Source organism: Bombina bombina, chromosome 6, assembly GCF_027579735.1.
Source record: "Bombina bombina isolate aBomBom1 chromosome 6, aBomBom1.pri, whole genome shotgun sequence".
NCBI classification, from domain to species: Eukaryota; Metazoa; Chordata; class Amphibia; order Anura; family Bombinatoridae; genus Bombina; species Bombina bombina.
The window spans coordinates 1,139,513,396-1,139,532,640 of record NC_069504.1 but is presented as its reverse complement, the minus strand read 5'-3'; the positions used below and the strand labels follow the sequence as shown (position 1 = coordinate 1,139,532,640).

General features: G+C 40.2%; 1 protein-coding gene across 1 annotated transcript in view; it reads right to left on the bottom strand.

Moving 5' to 3' along the window:
* Nucleotides 1–18,389: 18,389 nt before the first annotated feature.
* Nucleotides 18,390–19,245, bottom strand: part of KCNJ8 (potassium inwardly rectifying channel subfamily J member 8) — a 48,891-nt gene continuing 48,035 nt past the window's right edge. Inside the window, exon 3 of the mRNA XM_053719118.1 lies at nt 18,390–19,245. This exon is cut by the window's right edge and continues 633 nt beyond it. Coding sequence (XP_053575093.1) covers nt 18,981–19,245 — 265 coding nt within the window. The 3' untranslated portion in view covers nt 18,390–18,980.

Sequence of the window (19,245 nt, the reverse complement as noted above, 5' to 3'; positions counted from 1 at the left end):
GAAGTCCTCAACAAATCCGGCAGAAGTGGTCCTCCAGACGGACAGAAGTGGTCCTCCAGAGGGGCAGAAGTCTTCATCCAGGCGGCATCTTCTATCTTCATCCATCCGTCACGGAGCGGGTCCATCTTCAAGACATCCGACGCGGAACATCCTCTTCTTTCGACTGCGACTGAAGAATGAAGGTTCCTTTAAGTGACGTCATCCAAGATGGCGTCCCTTCAATTCCGATTGGCTGATAGATTTCTATCAGCCAATCAGAATTAAGGTAGGAAAAATCCTATTGACTGATGCAATCAGCCAATAGGATGCAGTCAGCCAATAGAATGCAAGCTCAATCCTATTGGCTAATTGCATCCGCCAATAGGATTTTTCCTACCTTAATTCCGATTGGCTGATCGAATTCTATCAGCCAATCGGAATTGAAGGGACACCATCTTGGATGACGTCACTTAAAGAAACCTTCATGCTTCAGTCACCGTCGAAAGAAGAGGATGCTCTACGTCGGATGTCTTGAAGATGGACCTGCTCTGCGCCGGATGGATGAAGATAAAAGATGCCATCTGGATGAAGACTTCTGCCCTTCTGGAGGACGACTTCTGCCGGCTTTGTTGAGGACTTCAGCCCGGTTGGGTGAAGACTTCTCAAGGTAGGGTGATCTTAAAGGGGTTAGTGTTAGGATTTATTAAGGGGAGATTGGGTGGGTTTTAGAGTAGTGATGTCGCGAACTGTTCGCCGGAGAACAGTTCCAGGCGACATAGCTTGTTCGCGTTCGCCGCTGCGGGCAAACATATGCGATGTTCAATCCGCCCCCTATGTGTCATCATTGAGGAAACTTTGACCCTGTATCTCACAGCCTTCTGACACATTTGAGCCAATCAGCAGCAGACACTCCCTCACAGACCCTCCCAGCTCCTTGGCAGCAGCCATTTTAGATTCACTACGATCTTGCTTTCTTGGTGAGAGGAGCTTTAGTGTTGCTGCTGCTGACATTATAGGGAAATAGATAGCTAGGCTAGTGTATTTAGTGTCCACTACAGTCCTGAAGGACTCATCTAATCTCTGCTGTAAGGGCAGCACCCCAAAAAACCCTTTTTAGGGCTATAACTTCAGTCATTTTTTTTTTTATTATTTGTAATTGTATTTGCATTTGCCTGGCTTTCAGCCTGTGTGTGAGGCTCACATCATATACTGTGATTAGTGCCACCACTGATATCTGCTTAACATTAGTGTAAATTTAACCGACAAAACTTTTAAATCATTTTGCTAGTGTAATCTAATTTCATTTTCTATCAGGCCTGTATGTTTCTGGCTTACACAGCATACTGTGGTTAATTGCTGTGCTAGCAGCCACCACTCATATCTGCTTAACATTATTTTAAATTAAAAAACAAAACTTTTAAATCATTTTGCTAGTGTAATCTAATTTCATTTTCTATCAGGCCTGTGTGTCAGGCTTACACAGCATACAACGTTGTTTAATTGCTGTGCCAGCAGCCACCACTCATATCTGCTTAACATTATTTTAAATTTAAAAAACAAAACTTTTAAATCATTTTGCTATTGTAATCTAATTTCATTTTCTATCAGGCCTGTGTGTCAACAAATCTATCTATTTATCTTCTATCGATTCTATCTAACTATCAAATCTATCTATCTTGTGTTCGGACTGACTTTGTCAGGGTAATCATGCAGGCCATATAGACCTCCCCCGATAGGGGGAGTTACAGGGATGAAAGTGCTAAGAATAGTACTACTTAACACAACCTAGTTACCATGGGTCCCAGGCCACATGTTTTGTTGTTATACTTTGTCAGGGTAATCATGCAGGTCATATAGACCTCCCCCGATAGGGGGAGTTACAGGGATGAAAGTGCTAAGAATAGTACTACTTAACACAACCTAGTTACCATGGGTCCCAGGCCACATGTTTTGTTGTTATACTTTGTCAGGGTAATCATGCAGGCCATATAGACCTACCCCGATAGGGGGAGTTACAGGGATGAAAGTGCTAAGAATAGTACTACTTAACACAACCTAGTTACCATGGGTCCCAGGCTGCATGTTTTGTTGTTATACTTTGTCAGGGTAATCAGACAGGCCATATAGACCTCCCCGGAGAGGGGGAGTAACAGGGATTAAATTACTAAGAATAGTACTACTTAACACAACCTAGTTACCATGGGTCCCAGACCGCATGTCTTATTATTATATTTTGTAAGGATAATCATGCAGGCCATATATACCTCCCCCCGATAGGGGGAGTAACAGGGATTAAAGTGCTAAGAATAGTACTACTTAACACAACCTAGTTACCATGGGTCCCAGACCGCATGTTTTGTTGTTATACTTTGTCAGGGTAATCATGCAGGCCATATAGACCTCCCCCGATAGGGGGAGTAACAGGGATTAAAGTGCTAAGAATAGTACTACTTAACACAACCTAGTTACCATGGGTCCCTGACCGCATGTCTTATTATTATATTTTGTCAGGGTAATCATGCAGGCCATATACACCTCCCCCAATAGGGGGGTAACAGGGATTAAAGTGCTAAGAATAGTACTACTTAACACAACCTAGTTACCATGGGTCCCAGACCGCATGTTTTGTTGTTATATTTTGTCAGGGTAATCATGCAGGCCATATAGACCTCCCCCGATAGGGGGAGTAACAGGGATTAAAGTGCTAAGAACAGTACTACTTAACACAACCGAGTTACCATGGGTCCCAGACCGCGTATCTTATTGTTATAATTTGTCAGGGTAATCATGCACGCCATATAGACCTCCCCCGATAGGGGGAATAACAGGGATTAAAGTGCTAACAATAGTACTACTTAACACAACCTATTTACCATGGGTTCCAGACCGCATGTTTTATTATTATACTTTTTCAGGGTAATTATATATCTATCAAATCTATCTATTTATCTTCTATCGATTCTATCTAACTATCAATCTATGTATATCTATCTATCAAATCTATCTATCTTGTGGCTGGACTGTTTTGAGACAGCCTCTTGTGTTTAGGACAAATTTGAAGTAGGAGGACAGACCAATCATCGTCTTCCATCTCCCTGTTCCAAAAATGCAGGCCATATAGACCTCCCCCAATAGGGGGAGTAACAGGTAGTAGTAAACTGCTAAGAATAGTACTACTTAACACACCACGGGTCCCAGACCGCATGTCTTATTGTTATACTCTGTCAGGGAAATTATATATCTTTCAAATCTATCTATTTATCTATCAAATCTATCTAACTATCAATCGTATCTATCAAATGTATATTGCATCTTTTGATCTATGTAATTCGTATCTATCAAATGTATATTGCATCTATTGATCTATGTAATTTGTATCTATCAAATGTATATTGCATCTATTGATCTATGTAATTTGTATCTATCATATGTATATTGCATCTATTGAGCTATGTAATCTATGTATCTATCAAATCTATCTATATCGTGGTTGTGCAAATGGACTGTTTGCGGTTGTTTGCGGTGCGTTACATGGGGAGTTTGCTCTGTCACTGTGACGCGGGCGTAACCCTTACACTACCTGATCGATACAACATCATAACTGATGTTTTAAAGCACGTTATTCCAGACAATTTAGGAATGTTAGGTGATTTAGGCCCTTTATGGGTTAAAAACAGACTCTGCATCAACTATGTAATTTTCCATGGGAGTTTTGCCATGGATCCCCCTTCCATCATGCCACAGTCCAGGTGTTAGTACCCTTGAAACAACTTTTCCATCACTATTGTGGCCAGAAAGAGTCCTTGTGGGTTTTAAAGTTCGCCTGCCTATTGAAGTCATTGAAATTTTTAAGTTCGCAACATCACTATTTTAGAGTAGGGTTGGTTGTGTGGGTGGTGGGTTTTAATGTTGGGGGGGTTGTAATTTTTTTTTACAGGTAAAAGAGCTGATTACTTTGGGGCAATGCCCCACAAAAGGCCCTTTTAAGGGCTATTTGTAACTTAGTGTAGGATAGGGCTTTTTTGGGGGGCGGGGGCTTTTTTTATTTTGTTAGGGGATTAAATTAGGTGTAATAAATTTAAAAATCTTTTAATTTCTTTATTATTTTCTGTAATATAGTGGGGGTTTTTTTTGTACTTTAGATTTTTTTTAAAATTGTATTTAATTGTATTTAGTTGAGGGAATTTATTTAATTATAGTGTAGTGTTAGGTGTAATTGTAACTTAGGTTAGGTTTTATTTTAGAGGTATATTTGTATTTATTTTAACTAGGAAGTTATTAAATAGTTAATAACTATTTAATAACTATTGTACCTAGTTAAAATAAATACAAAGTTGCCTGTAAAATAAATATAAACCCTAATGCCTAGATTACAAGTTTTTGTCAGTAAGGCTTGCGCTGCTAACAAGCCTTTTTTTCCCACCGCTCCATTAAGACAACGCTGGTATTACAGGTTTTTTTAAACCTGGCGTTAGCCGCAAAAAGGTGTGCATAGAGCAGAATTTAGCTCCACATCTCACCTCAATACCAGCGTTGCTTAAGTCAGCGGTGAGCTGGCTAAACGTGCTCGTGCACGATTTCCCCATAGGAAACAATGGGGCTGAGCTGGCTTAAAAAAAGCTAACACCTGCAAAAAAAGCAGCGTTCAGCTCCTAACGCAGCCCCATTGTTTTCTATGGGGAAATTAATTTTATGTCTGTACCTAACACCCTAACATGAACCCCGAGTCTAAACACCTCTAATATTACACTTATTAACCCCTAATCTGCCACCCCCGCTATCGCTGACAACTACATTATATTATTAACCCCTAATCTGCTTCTCCGGACCCCGCCGCCACCTACATTATACTTATGAACCCCTAATCTACTGCACCCAACATCGCCGCCACCTACATTATATTTATTAACCCCTAATCTGCCCCCCCCAACGTCACCACAACTATATTAAATTTATTAACCCCTAATCTGCCGCCGCCAACTTCGCCGCCACTATTATAAATTTATTAACCCCTAAACCTAAGTCTAAACCTAACCCTAACACCCCCCTAACTTAAATATAATTTAAATACATCTAAATAAATTTACTACAATTAAAAAAAAAAATATTCCTATTTAAAACTAAATACTTACTGATAAAATAAACCCTAAGCTAGCTACAATATAACTAATAGTTACATTGTAGCTATTTTAGGATTTATATTTATTTTACAGGCAACTTTGTATTTATTTTAACTAGGTACAATAGTTATTAAATAGTTATTAACTATTTAATAACTACCTAGCTAAAATAAGTACAAAAGTACCTGTAAAATAAACCCTAACTTAAGTTACAATTACACCTAATACTACACTATAATTAAACTAATTACCTAAACTACCTACAATTAATTACAATTAAATTAAATAAACTAAATTACAAAAAAAAGCCCCACTAAATTACAGAAAAAAATAAAGAATTTCAAGAATTTTAAAATAATTACACCTAATCTAATCCCCCTAATAAAATAAAAAGCCCCCCAAAATAATAAAATTCCCTACCCTATACTAAATTACAAATAGCCCTTAAAAGGGCCTTTTGCAGGGCATTGCCCCAAAGTAATCAGCTCTTTCACCTGTAAAAAAAATACAATACCCCCCAACATTACAACCCACCACCCACACACCCAACCCTACTCTAAAACCCACCCAATCCCCCCTTAAAAAAACCTAACACTACCCCCCTTGAAGATCTCCCTACCTTGAGCCGTCTTCACCCAGCCGGGCACAAGTGGACCTCCAGAGGGGCAGAAGTCTTCATCCGATCCGGGCAGAAGAGGTCCTCCAAGCGGCAGAAGTCTTCATCCAGGCAGCATCTTCTATCTTCATCCATCCGGAGCGGAGCGGGTCCATGTTCAATCCAGCCGACGTGAAGCCATCCTCTTCAAACGACGTCCTAACACTGAATGAAGGTTCCTTTAAATGACGTCATCCAAGATGGCGTCCCTTAAACTCCGATTGGCTGATAGGATTCTATCAGCCAATCGGAATTAAGGTAGGAAAAATCCTATTGGCTGATTAGATCAGGCAATAGGATTGAGCTTGCATTCTATTGGCTGATTGGAACAGCCAATAGAATGCAAGCTCAATCCTATTGGCTGATTGGATCAGCCAATAGGATTTTTCCTACCTTAATTCCGATTGGCTGATAGAATCCTATCAGCCAATCAGAATTAAAGGGACGTCATCTTAGATGACGTCATTTAAAGGAACATTCATTCAGTGTTAGGACGTCGTTTGAAGAGAATGGCTCCACGTCGGCTGTATTGAAGATGGACCCGCTCCGCTCCGGATGGATGAAGATAGAAGATGCCGCCTGGATGAAGACTTCTGCCGCTTGGAGGACCTCTTCTGCCCGGATCGGATGAAGACTTCTGCCCCTCTGGAGGTCCACTTGTGCCCGGCTGGGTGAAGACAGCTCAAGGTAGGGAGATCTTCAGGGGGGTAGTGTTAGGTTTTTTAAAGGGGGATTGGGTGGGTTTTAGATTAGGTTTGGTTGTGTGGGTGGTGGGTTTTAATGTTGGGGGGGGGTATTGTATTTTTTTTTACAGGTGAAAGAGCTGATTACTTTGGGGCAATGCCCCACAAAAGGCCCTTTTAAGGGCTATTTGTAATTTAGTAAACGGTAGGGAATTTTATTATTTGGTGGGCTTTTTTATTTTATTAGGGGTTAATAAATGTAGGTAGGAGTCGGCGATGTTAGGGAAGGCAGATTAGGGGTTAATAAAATGTAACTAGTGTTTGCGAGGCGGGAGTGTGGCGGTTTAGGGGTTAATATATTTATTAAAGTGGCGGCGATGTCCGGTCGGCAGATTAGGGGTTAATATATTTATTAAAGTGTTTCCAATGTGGGGGGGGGCTCGGTTTAGGGGGTTAATAGATGGATGTTTATGGATGTTAGTGTACTTTTTAGCACTTTAGTTAAGAGTTTTATGTTACGGCGTTAGCCCATAAAACTCTTAACTACTGACTTTTAAATGCGATAGTAGTATTGACAGGAGAGGGTCTGCCACACACTTCTTCCAAGACTCGTAATACCAGCATTAGGCAAATCCCATTGAAAAGATAGGATACGCAATTGATGTAAGGGGATTTGCGGTATGCTCGAGTTGTGGAAGAAAAGTGAGCGGTACACCTGTACCTGCCAGACTCGTAATACCAGCGGGCATTAAAAAGCAAGGTTGGGACCTCTCAACGCTGCTTTTTAAGGCTAACGCAAAACTCGTAATCTAGCCGTAAGATAGCTACAATGTAACTATTAGTTATATTGTAGCTATCTTAGGGTTTATTTTACAGGTAAGTATTTAGTTTTAAATAGGAATAATTTATTTAATGATAGTAATATTTATTTAGATATATTTAAATTATATTTATTAGGGGGTGTTAGGGTTAGGGTTAGACTTAGGTTTAGGGGTTAATAAATTTAATATAGTGGCCGCGACGTTGGGGGCAGCAGATTAGGTGTTAATAAATGTAGGTAAGTGGCGGCTATGTAGGGGGGGCAGATTAGGGGTTAATAGATATAATGTAGGTGGCGGCAGTGTAGGGGAGGCAGATTAGGGGTTAATAAATACAATGTAGGTGGCGGCGGTGTAGGGGGGGCAGATTAGGGGTTAATAAATATAATGTAGGTGGCGGCGGTGTAGGGGGCAGCAGATTATTGGTTAATAAGTATAATGTAGGTGGCGGTGGGCTCCGAGAGCGGCGGTTTAGGGGTTAATAATTGTATTTAGCTGCGGCGGGGTCCGGGAGCTGGGGTTTAGGGGCTAAAAATTGTATTTAGCTGCGGCGGGGTCCGGGAGCGGCGGTTTAGGGGTTGTCTGAGGTCTCTTACAGAACTGATAAAGAATAAAGCCCCAAACATACAAACATAATTAGGGGTGTGCGCAGCATTTATGAAGTAGTTTGAGAGAATAAGCACTTGCAGCACTTCCTATGTAAAATATATCTCTCAATGCTGGTGAGGAGGTGGAAAAAGGTATTCCTGGATTTGTTTACATTTTTACTGCTGGACCTAGTGAAATACAGAAGCCTTTCCTGTCCGTTGTATATGAGGAATCTCAGCATATACCGTTGTCATTTAATAGCTGCTGATTCCTTGTTTACTTTTAAACCAAACTGATGTGTATATGTAAATGCAGATATTACTTTTACTACATCATGTGCAGCTAGTTTTAGCTAATCAGTAAAGTAATGAAAGATCAATTAGTTCTGCGGGTAAAAACTCACTACTGGTAGCCCCCAGTGTAAGGCGGCCTCCTCAGAGGGGCACTAGAGCGTATAGGGGAGGCACGGGAGCAATGACACTGCACACTATCCTATGGAAATCACACGCAGCAGCTAACTGGCAAAACATAGAAAACACTTGTCATTTTTTGGTGGAATAAGCGAAAGGACAGAATATAGGTGGAAGAAAGGCACCAAGGTCCAAATCGCTTAGAAACATTGTTTTTGTTGTCTTGCATTTAACACAGGAGCGAGTGAAGCATTTTTTTTGGTTGAGCAGAATCATTTCATGAGAGCTGTGTGTGAACCTTGGATCAGATATAAAGTTCCTAATTAAAAACTAAAACTAAATATTACATATGTATTTAAAGAGAAAAAAGAGAAAACAAAGTAACATCTATTATGGGGGGGGCTGTCTTGTAAATTTCATCAGAGGAGAGGTCTATCAAATAAAGTAACATCTATTATAGGGGGGCTGTCTTGTAAATTTCATCAGAGGAGAGGCCTATCAAATAAAGTAACATCTATTATAGGGGGTCTGTCTTGTAAATTTCATCAGAGGGGAGGCCTATCAAATAAAGTAACATCTATTATAGGGGGGGGCTGTCTTGTAAATTTCATCAGAGGGGAGGCCTATCAAATAAAGTAACATCTATTATAGGGGGGGCTGTCTTGTAAATTTCATCAGAGGGGAGGCCTATCAAATAAAGTAACATCTATTATAGGGGGGCTGTCTTGTAAATTTCATCAGAGGGGAGGCCTATTAAATAAAGTAACATCTATTATAGGGGGGGGGCTGTCTTGTAAATTTCATCAGAGGGGAGGCCTATCAAATAAAGTAACATCTATTATAGGGGGGGCTGTCTTGTAAATTTCATCAGAGGGGAGGCCTATCAAATAAAGTAACATCTATTATAGGGGGGGGGGCTGTCTTGTAAATTTCATCAGAGGGGAGGCCTATCAAATAAAGTAACATCTATTATAGGGGGGGCTGTCTTGTAAATTTCATCAGAGGGGAGGCCTATCAAATAAAGTAACATCTATTATAGGGGGGGGGGGCTGTCTTGTAAATTTCATCAGAGGGGAGGCCTATCAAATAAAGTAACATCTATTATAGGGGGGCTGTCTTGTAAATTTCATCAGAGGGGAGGCCTATCAAATAAAGTAACATCTATTATGGGGGGGGCTGTCTTGTAAATTTCATCAGAGGAGAGGTCTATCAAATAAAGTAACATCTATTATAGGGGGGCTGTCTTGTAAATTTCATCAGAGGAGAGGTCTATCAAATAAAGTAACATCTATTATAGGGGGGCTGTCTTGTAAATTTCATCAGAGGAGAGGCCTATCAAATAAAGTAACATCTATTATAGGGGGTCTGTCTTGTAAATTTCATCAGAGGGGAGGCCTATCAAATAAAGTAACATCTATTATAGGGGGGGGCTGTCTTGTAAATTTCATCAGAGGGGAGGCCTATCAAATAAAGTAACATCTATTATAGGGGGGGCTGTCTTGTAAATTTCATCAGAGGGGAGGCCTATCAAATAAAGTAACATCTATTATAGGGGGGCTGTCTTGTAAATTTCATCAGAGGGGAGGCCTATTAAATAAAGTAACATCTATTATAGGGGGGGGGCTGTCTTGTAAATTTCATCAGAGGGGAGGCCTATCAAATAAAGTAACATCTATTATAGGGGGGGCTGTCTTGTAAATTTCATCAGAGGGGAGGCCTATCAAATAAAGTAACATCTATTATAGGGGGGGGGGCTGTCTTGTAAATTTCATCAGAGGGGAGGCCTATCAAATAAAGTAACATCTATTATAGGGGGGGCTGTCTTGTAAATTTCATCAGAGGGGAGGCCTATCAAATAAAGTAACATCTATTATAGGGGGGGGGCTGTCTTGTAAATTTCATCAGAGGGGAGGCCTATCAAATAAAGTAACATCTATTATAGGGGGGCTGTCTTGTAAATTTCATCAGAGGGGAGGCCTATCAAATAAAGTAACATCTATTATAGGGCGGTGTCTTGTAAATTTCATCAGAGGGGAGGCCTATTAAATAAAGTAACATCTATTATAGGGGGGGCTGTCTTGTAAATTTCATCAGAGGGGAGGCCTATCGAATAAAGTAACATCTATTATTGGGGGGGCTGTCTTGTAAATTTCATCAGAGGGGAGGCCTATCGAATAAAGTAACATCTATTATTGGGGGGGCTGTCTTGTAAATTTCATCAGAGGGGAGGCCTATCAAATAAAGTAACATCTATTATAGGGGGGCTGTCTTGTAAATTTCATCAGAGGGGAGGCCTATTAAATAAAGTAACATCTATTATGGGGGGGGGGGGCTGTCTTGTAAATTTCATCAGAGGGGAGGCCTATCAAATAAAGTAACATCTATTATAGGGGGGCTGTCTTGTAAATTTCATCAGAGGGGAGGCCTATCAAATAAAGTAACATCTATTATAGGGGGGCTGTCTTGTAAATTTCATCAGAGGGGAGGCCTATCAAATAAAGTAACATCTATTATAGGGGGGCTGCCTTGTAAATTTCATCAGAGGGGAGGCCTATCAAATAAAGTAACATCTATTATAGGGGGGCTGCCTTGTAAATTTCATCAGAGGGGAGGCCTATCAAATAAAGTAACATCTATTATAGGGGGCGGTGTCTTGTAAATTTCATCAGAGGGGAGGCCTATCAAATAAAGTAACATCTATTATAGGGGGGGCTGTCTTGTAAATTTCATCAGAGGGGAGGCCTATCGAATAAAGTAACATCTATTATTGGGGGGGCTGTCTTGTAAATTTCATCAGAGGGGAGGCCTATCAAATAAAGTAACATCTATTATAGGGCGGTGTCTTGTAAATTTCATCAGAGGGGAGGCCTATTAAATAAAGTAACATCTATTATAGGGGGGCGGTGTCTTGTAAATTTCATCAGAGGGGAGCCCTATCAAATAAAGTAACATCTATTATAGGGCGGTGTCTTGTAAATTTCATCAGAGGGGAGGCCTATTAAATAAAGTAACATCTATTATAGGGGGGCTGTCTTGTAAATTTCATCAGAGGGGAGGTCTATCAAATAAAGTAACATCTATTATAGGGCGGTGTCTTGTAAATTTCATCAGAGGGGAGGCCTATTAAATAAAGTAACATCTATTATAGGGGGGCTGTCTTGTAAATTTCATCAGAGGGGAGGCCTATCGAATAAAGTAACATCTATTATTGGGGGGGCTGTCTTGTAAATTTCAACAGAGGGGAGGCCTATCAAATAAAGTAACATCTATTATAGGGGGGCTGTCTTGTAAATTTCATCAGAGGGGAGGCCTATCAAATAAAGTAACATCTATTATAGGGCGGTGTCTTGTAAATTTCATCAGAGGGGAGGCCTATCAAATAAAGAAACATCTATTATGGGGGGGCCGTGTCTTGTAAATTTCATCAGAGGGGAGCCCTATCAAATAAAGAAACATCTATTATGGGGGGCGGTGTCTTGTAAATTTCATCAGAGGTTAGGCCTATCAAATAAAGTAACATCTATTATAGGGGGGCTGTCTTGTAAATTTCATCAGAGGGGAGGCCTATCAAATAAAGTAACATCTATTATAGGGCGGTGTCTTGTAAATTTCATCAGAGGGGAGGCCTATTAAATAAAGTAACATCTATTATAGGGGGCTGTCTTGTAAATTTCATCAGAGGGGAGGCCTATCGAATAAAGTAACATCTATTATTGGGGGGGCTGTTTTGTAAATTTCATCAGAGGGGAGGCCTATCAAATAAAGTAACATCTATTATAGGGGGGCTGTCTTGTAAATTTCATCAGAGGGGAGGCCTATCAAATAAAGTAACATCTATTAAGGGGGGCTGTCTTGTAAATTTCATCAGAGGGGAGGTCTATCAAATAAAGTAACATCTATTATAGGGGGGGGGGGCTGTCTTGTAAATTTCATCAGAGGGGAGGCCTATCAAATAAAGTAACATCTATTATAGGGGGCGGTGTCTTGTAAATTTCATCAGAGGGGAGGCCTATCGAATAAAGTAACATCTATTATAGGGGGGCTGTCTTGTAAATTTCATCAGAGGGGAGGCCTATCGAATAAAGTAACATCTATTATGGGGGGGCTGTCTTGTAAATTTCATCAGAGGGGAGGCCTATCGAATAAAGTAACATCTATTATAGGGGGGCTGTCTTGTAAATTTCATCAGAGGGGAGGCCTATCAAATAAAGTAACATCTATTATAGGGGCGGCTGTCTTGTAAATTTCATCAGAGGGGAGGCCTATCAAATAAAGTAACATCTATTATAGGGGGGCGGTGTCTTGTAAATTTCATCAGAGGGGAGGCCTATCAAATAAAGTAACATCTATTATAGGGGGGGGCTGTCTTGTAAATTTCATCAGAGGGGAGGCCTATCAAATAAAGTAACATCTATTATAGGGGGGCGGTGTCTTGTAATTTCATCAGAGGGGAGGCCTATCAAATAAAGTAACATCTATTATAGGGGGGCTGTCTTGTAAATTTCATCAGAGGGGAGGCCTATCAAATAAAGTAACATCTATTATAGGGGGGGGGGCTGTCTTGTAAATTTCATCAGAGGGGAGGCCTATCAAATAAAGTAACATCTATTATAGGGGGGCTGTCTTGTAAATTTCATCAGAGGGGAGGCCTATCAAATAAAGTAACATCTATTATAGGGGGGGGCTGTCTTGTAAATTTCATCAGAGGGGAGGTCTATCAAATAAAGTAACATCTATTATTGGGGGGCTGTCTTGTAAATGTCATCAGAGGGGAGGTCTATCAAATAAAGTAACATCTATTATGGGGGGCAGTGTCTTGTAAATTTCATCAGAGGTTAGGCCTATCAAATAAAGTAACATCTATTATAGGGCGGTGTCTTGTAAATTTCATCAGAGGGGAGGCCTATCAAATAAAGTAACATCTATTATGGGGGGGGCTGTCTTGTAAATTTCATCAGAGGAGAGGTCTATCAAATAAAGTAACATCTATTATAGGGGGGCTGTCTTGTAAATTTCATCAGAGGAGAGGTCTATCAAATAAAGTAACATCTATTATAGGGGGGCTGTCTTGTAAATTTCATCAGAGGAGAGGCCTATCAAATAAAGTAACATCTATTATAGGGGGTCTGTCTTGTAAATTTCATCAGAGGGGAGGCCTATCAAATAAAGTAACATCTATTATAGGGGGGGGCTGTCTTGTAAATTTCATCAGAGGGGAGGCCTATCAAATAAAGTAACATCTATTATAGGGGGGGCTGTCTTGTAAATTTCATCAGAGGGGAGGCCTATCAAATAAAGTAACATCTATTATAGGGGGGCTGTCTTGTAAATTTCATCAGAGGGGAGGCCTATCAAATAAAGTAACATCTATTATAGGGGGGGGGGCTGTCTTGTAAATTTCATCAGAGGGGAGGCCTATCAAATAAAGTAACATCTATTATAGGGGGGGCTGTCTTGTAAATTTCATCAGAGGGGAGGCCTATCAAATAAAGTAACATCTATTATAGGGGGGGGGCTGTCTTGTAAATTTCATCAGAGGGGAGGCCTATCAAATAAAGTAACATCTATTATAGGGGGGGCTGTCTTGTAAATTTCATCAGAGGGGAGGCCTATCAAATAAAGTAACATCTATTATAGGGGGGGGGCTGTCTTGTAAATTTCATCAGAGGGGAGGCCTATCAAATAAAGTAACATCTATTATAGGGGGGCTGTCTTGTAAATTTCATCAGAGGGGAGGCCTATCAAATAAAGTAACATCTATTATAGGGCGGTGTCTTGTAAATTTCATCAGAGGGGAGGCCTATTAAATAAAGTAACATCTATTATAGGGGGGGCTGTCTTGTAAATTTCATCAGAGGGGAGGCCTATCGAATAAAGTAACATCTATTATTGGGGGGGCTGTCTTGTAAATTTCATCAGAGGGGAGGCCTATCGAATAAAGTAACATCTATTATTGGGGGGGCTGTCTTGTAAATTTCATCAGAGGGGAGGCCTATCAAATAAAGTAACATCTATTATAGGGGGGCTGTCTTGTAAATTTCATCAGAGGGGAGGCCTATTAAATAAAGTAACATCTATTATGGGGGGGGGGGCTGTCTTGTAAATTTCATCAGAGGGGAGGCCTATCAAATAAAGTAACATCTATTATAGGGGGGCTGTCTTGTAAATTTCATCAGAGGGGAGGCCTATCAAATAAAGTAACATCTATTATAGGGGGGCTGTCTTGTAAATTTCATCAGAGGGGAGGCCTATCAAATAAAGTAACATCTATTATAGGGGGGCTGCCTTGTAAATTTCATCAGAGGGGAGGCCTATCAAATAAAGTAACATCTATTATAGGGGGCGGTGTCTTGTAAATTTCATCAGAGGGGAGGCCTATCAAATAAAGTAACATCTATTATAGGGGGGGCTGTCTTGTAAATTTCATCAGAGGGGAGGCCTATCGAATAAAGTAACATCTATTATTGGGGGGGCTGTCTTGTAAATTTCATCAGAGGGGAGGCCTATCAAATAAAGTAACATCTATTATAGGGCGGTGTCTTGTAAATTTCATCAGAGGGGAGGCCTATTAAATAAAGTAACATCTATTATAGGGGGGCGGTGTCTTGTAAATTTCATCAGAGGGGAGCCCTATCAAATAAAGTAACATCTATTATAGGGCGGTGTCTTGTAAATTTCATCAGAGGGGAGGCCTATTAAATAAAGTAACATCTATTATAGGGGGGCTGTCTTGTAAATTTCATCAGAGGGGAGGTCTATCAAATAAAGTAACATCTATTATAGGGCGGTGTCTTGTAAATTTCATCAGAGGGGAGGCCTATTAAATAAAGTAACATCTATTATAGGGGGGCTGTCTTGTAAATTTCATCAGAGGGGAGGCCTATCGAATAAAGTAACATCTATTATTGGGGGGGCTGTCTTGTAAATTTCAACAGAGGGGAGGCCTATCAAATAAAGTAACATCTATTATAGGGGGGCTGTCTTGTAAATTTCATCAGAGGGGAGGCCTATCAAATAAAGTAACATCTATTATAGGGCGGTGTCTTGTAAATTTCATCAGAGGGGAGGCCTATCAAATAAAGAAACATCTATTATGGGGGGGCCGTGTCTTGTAAATTTCATCAGAGGGGAGCCCTATCAAATAAAGAAACATCTATTATGGGGGGCGGTGTCTTGTAAATTTCATCAGAGGTTAGGCCTATCAAATAAAGTAACATCTATTATAGGGGGGCTGTCTTGTAAATTTCATCAGAGGGGAGGCCTATCAAATAAAGTAACATCTATTATAGGGCGGTGTCTTGTAAATTTCATCAGAGGGGAGGCCTATTAAATAAAGTAACATCTATTATAGGGGGCTGTCTTGTAAATTTCATCAGAGGGGAGGCCTATCGAATAAAGTAACATCTATTATTGGGGGGGCTGTTTTGTAAATTTCATCAGAGGGGAGGCCTATCAAATAAAGTAACATCTATTATAGGGGGGCTGTCTTGTAAATTTCATCAGAGGGGAGGCCTATCAAATAAAGTAACATCTATTAAGGGGGGCTGTCTTGTAAATTTCATCAGAGGGGAGGTCTATCAAATAAAGTAACATCTATTATAGGGGGGGGGGCTGTCTTGTAAATTTCATCAGAGGGGAGGCCTATCAAATAAAGTAACATCTATTATAGGGGGCGGTGTCTTGTAAATTTCATCAGAGGGGAGGCCTATCGAATAAAGTAACATCTATTATAGGGGGGCTGTCTTGTAAATTTCATCAGAGGGGAGGCCTATCGAATAAAGTAACATCTATTATGGGGGGGCTGTCTTGTAAATTTCATCAGAGGGGAGGCCTATCGAATAAAGTAACATCTATTATAGGGGGGCTGTCTTGTAAATTTCATCAGAGGGGAGGCCTATCAAATAAAGTAACATCTATTATAGGGGCGGCTGTCTTGTAAATTTCATCAGAGGGGAGGCCTATCAAATAAAGTAACATCTATTATAGGGGGGCGGTGTCTTGTAAATTTCATCAGAGGGGAGGCCTATCAAATAAAGTAACATCTATTATAGGGGGGGGCTGTCTTGTAAATTTCATCAGAGGGGAGGCCTATCAAATAAAGTAACATCTATTATAGGGGGGCGGTGTCTTGTAATTTCATCAGAGGGGAGGCCTATCAAATAAAGTAACATCTATTATAGGGGGGCTGTCTTGTAAATTTCATCAGAGGGGAGGCCTATCAAATAAAGTAACATCTATTATAGGGGGGGGGGCTGTCTTGTAAATTTCATCAGAGGGGAGGCCTATCAAATAAAGTAACATCTATTATAGGGGGGCTGTCTTGTAAATTTCATCAGAGGGGAGGCCTATCAAATAAAGTAACATCTATTATAGGGGGGGGCTGTCTTGTAAATTTCATCAGAGGGGAGGTCTATCAAATAAAGTAACATCTATTATTGGGGGGCTGTCTTGTAAATGTCATCAGAGGGGAGGTCTATCAAATAAAGTAACATCTATTATGGGGGGCAGTGTCTTGTAAATTTCATCAGAGGTTAGGCCTATCAAATAAAGTAACATCTATTATAGGGCGGTGTCTTGTAAATTTCATCAGAGGGGAGGCCTATCAAATAAAGTAACATCTATTATGGGGGGGGCTGTCTTGTAAATTTCATCAGAGGGGAGGCCTATTAAATAAAGTAACATCTATTATAGGGGGGGCTGTCTTGTAAATTTCATCAGAGGGGAGGCCTATCGAATAAAGTAACATCTATTATTGGGGGGGCTGTCTTGTAAATTTCATCAGAGGGGAGGCCTATCAAATAAAGTAACATCTATTATGGGGGGGGGCTGTCTTGTAAATTTCATCAGAGGGGAGGCCTATCAAATAAAGTAACATCTATTATAGGGGGGCTGTCTTGTAAATTTCATCAGAGGGGAGGCCTATCAAATAAAGTAACATCTATTAAGGGGGGCTGTCTTGTAAATTTCATCAGAGGGGAGGTCTATCGAATAAAGTAACATCTATTATGGGGGGGGCTGTCTTGTAAATTTCATCAGAGGGGAGGCCTATCAAATAAAGTAACATCTATTATAGGGGGGCGGTGTCTTGTAAATTTCATCAGAGGGGAGGCCTATCGAATAAAGTAACATCTATTATAGGGGGGCTGTCTTGTAAATTTCATCAGAGGGGAGGCCTATCAAATAAAGTAACATCTATTATAGGGGGGCGGCTGTCTTGTAAATTTCATCAGAGGGGAGGCCTATCAAATAAAGTAACATCTATTATAGGGGGGCGGTGTCTTGTAATTTCATCAGAGGGGAGGCCTATCAAATAAAGTAACATCTATTATAGGGGCGGCTGTCTTGTAAATTTCATCAGAGGGGAGGCCTATCAAATAAAGTAACATCTATTATAGGGGGGCTGCCTTGTAAATTTCATCAGAGGGGAGGCCTATCAAATAAAGTAACATCTATTATAGGGGCGGCTGTCTTGTAAATTTCATCAGAGGGGAGGCCTATCAAATAAAGTAACATCTATTATAGGGGGGCTGACTTGTAAATTTCATCAGATGGGAGGCCTATCGAATAAAGTAACATCTATTATAGGGGGGCTGCCTTGTAAATTTCATCAGATGGGAGGCCTATCAAATAAACATCTATTATGGGGGGCGGTGTCTTGTAAATTTCATCAGAGGGGAGGCCTATCAAATAAAGTAACATCTATTATAGGGGGGCGGTGTCTTGTAAATTTCATCAGAGGGGAGGCCTATCAAATAAAGTAACATCTATTATAGGGGGGCGGTGTCTTGTAATTTCATCAGAGGTGAGGCCTATCAAATAAAGTAACATCTATTATAGGGGGGCTGTCTTGTAAATTTCATCAGAGGGGAGGCCTATTGAATAAAGTAACATCTATTATAGGGGGGGCTGTCTTGTAAATTTCATCAGAGGGGAGCCCTATCATCTAAGATGTTGAAAACCCCATGTCTAAAAAAATCAATCTCACCAGAGCCTAAGGCTTTGGTGAATCTAGACCAAGATCTAATGACAACACTTTTTCCACCGTCCCTAAATTACACTGTTGCCAATTTAATTCTGATGTATGTATTAATGAAAATGTTTTTGTTTGTTTGTTTTTAGATGCATTATTGTACAAGTTACCTGTTTACCTGTTTATTTGTCTCACACTGTACACGTGATTGTTTGAATAAATAAATATTTATAACAATATTTCTATAAATTTAAATTCAGGGTAATATAAACAATGTGAACATTTTGTTAGCATCATGATAAGATTTTTCATTGGGCAAGTTCAGAGCTCCCTGGGGGTGGTTGCATTCAGAGGTCCCCGCCATGCTGGTCATGTGATGCGGCTGAACCCCTCAGTATTACATTATGTTCCTACAAACTTTGACAGCTAACAAACAAATTTCATTATGCATTGATGGATTTGTGGACCATTCATATGTGTGTGAACTTGCTGATGTGTACAAATGTGATTAAAAAAACTGAATTTCTTTTTGTCTGGGGGTGACCAGTTATCCTGTGATTTTAAGCAAAGTTTTAGACAAGTCAGAGTTTTGTCAAATTCACATTATGATATTTGTCATTTCATTTTACTGAACATCCTGATGCAGGTAGTTAAGTTGAATCCCATCCAATCATATCATAAACAAAAGGGTCTAATTGTAAAATATCCCTCAGAACATCATGATTATTCTAAAGATGGCTTTGTCCTTGGACATCTGCTATAGCGAGTCTGCTGCATCTTGATCAAGTGGCATGAATTGAACTTTTGACATAATAAGGCTGGAGTTGTTCCTTCTCATTGAGTTGTTCCTCCTCATTGAGTTGTTCCTTCTCATGGAATTTCGCTTTCTCAGTGAGTTCTGGTGCGAGAGTTCACTCTTTTGAAGTGTCTGGATTAGGATGGATGGTTTTTCATCCATCTCTCTGGCACTGCAACGTGGGGCTGCCACTTTTACAGTGTTCCCAAACTTGGAGTAGTCTACA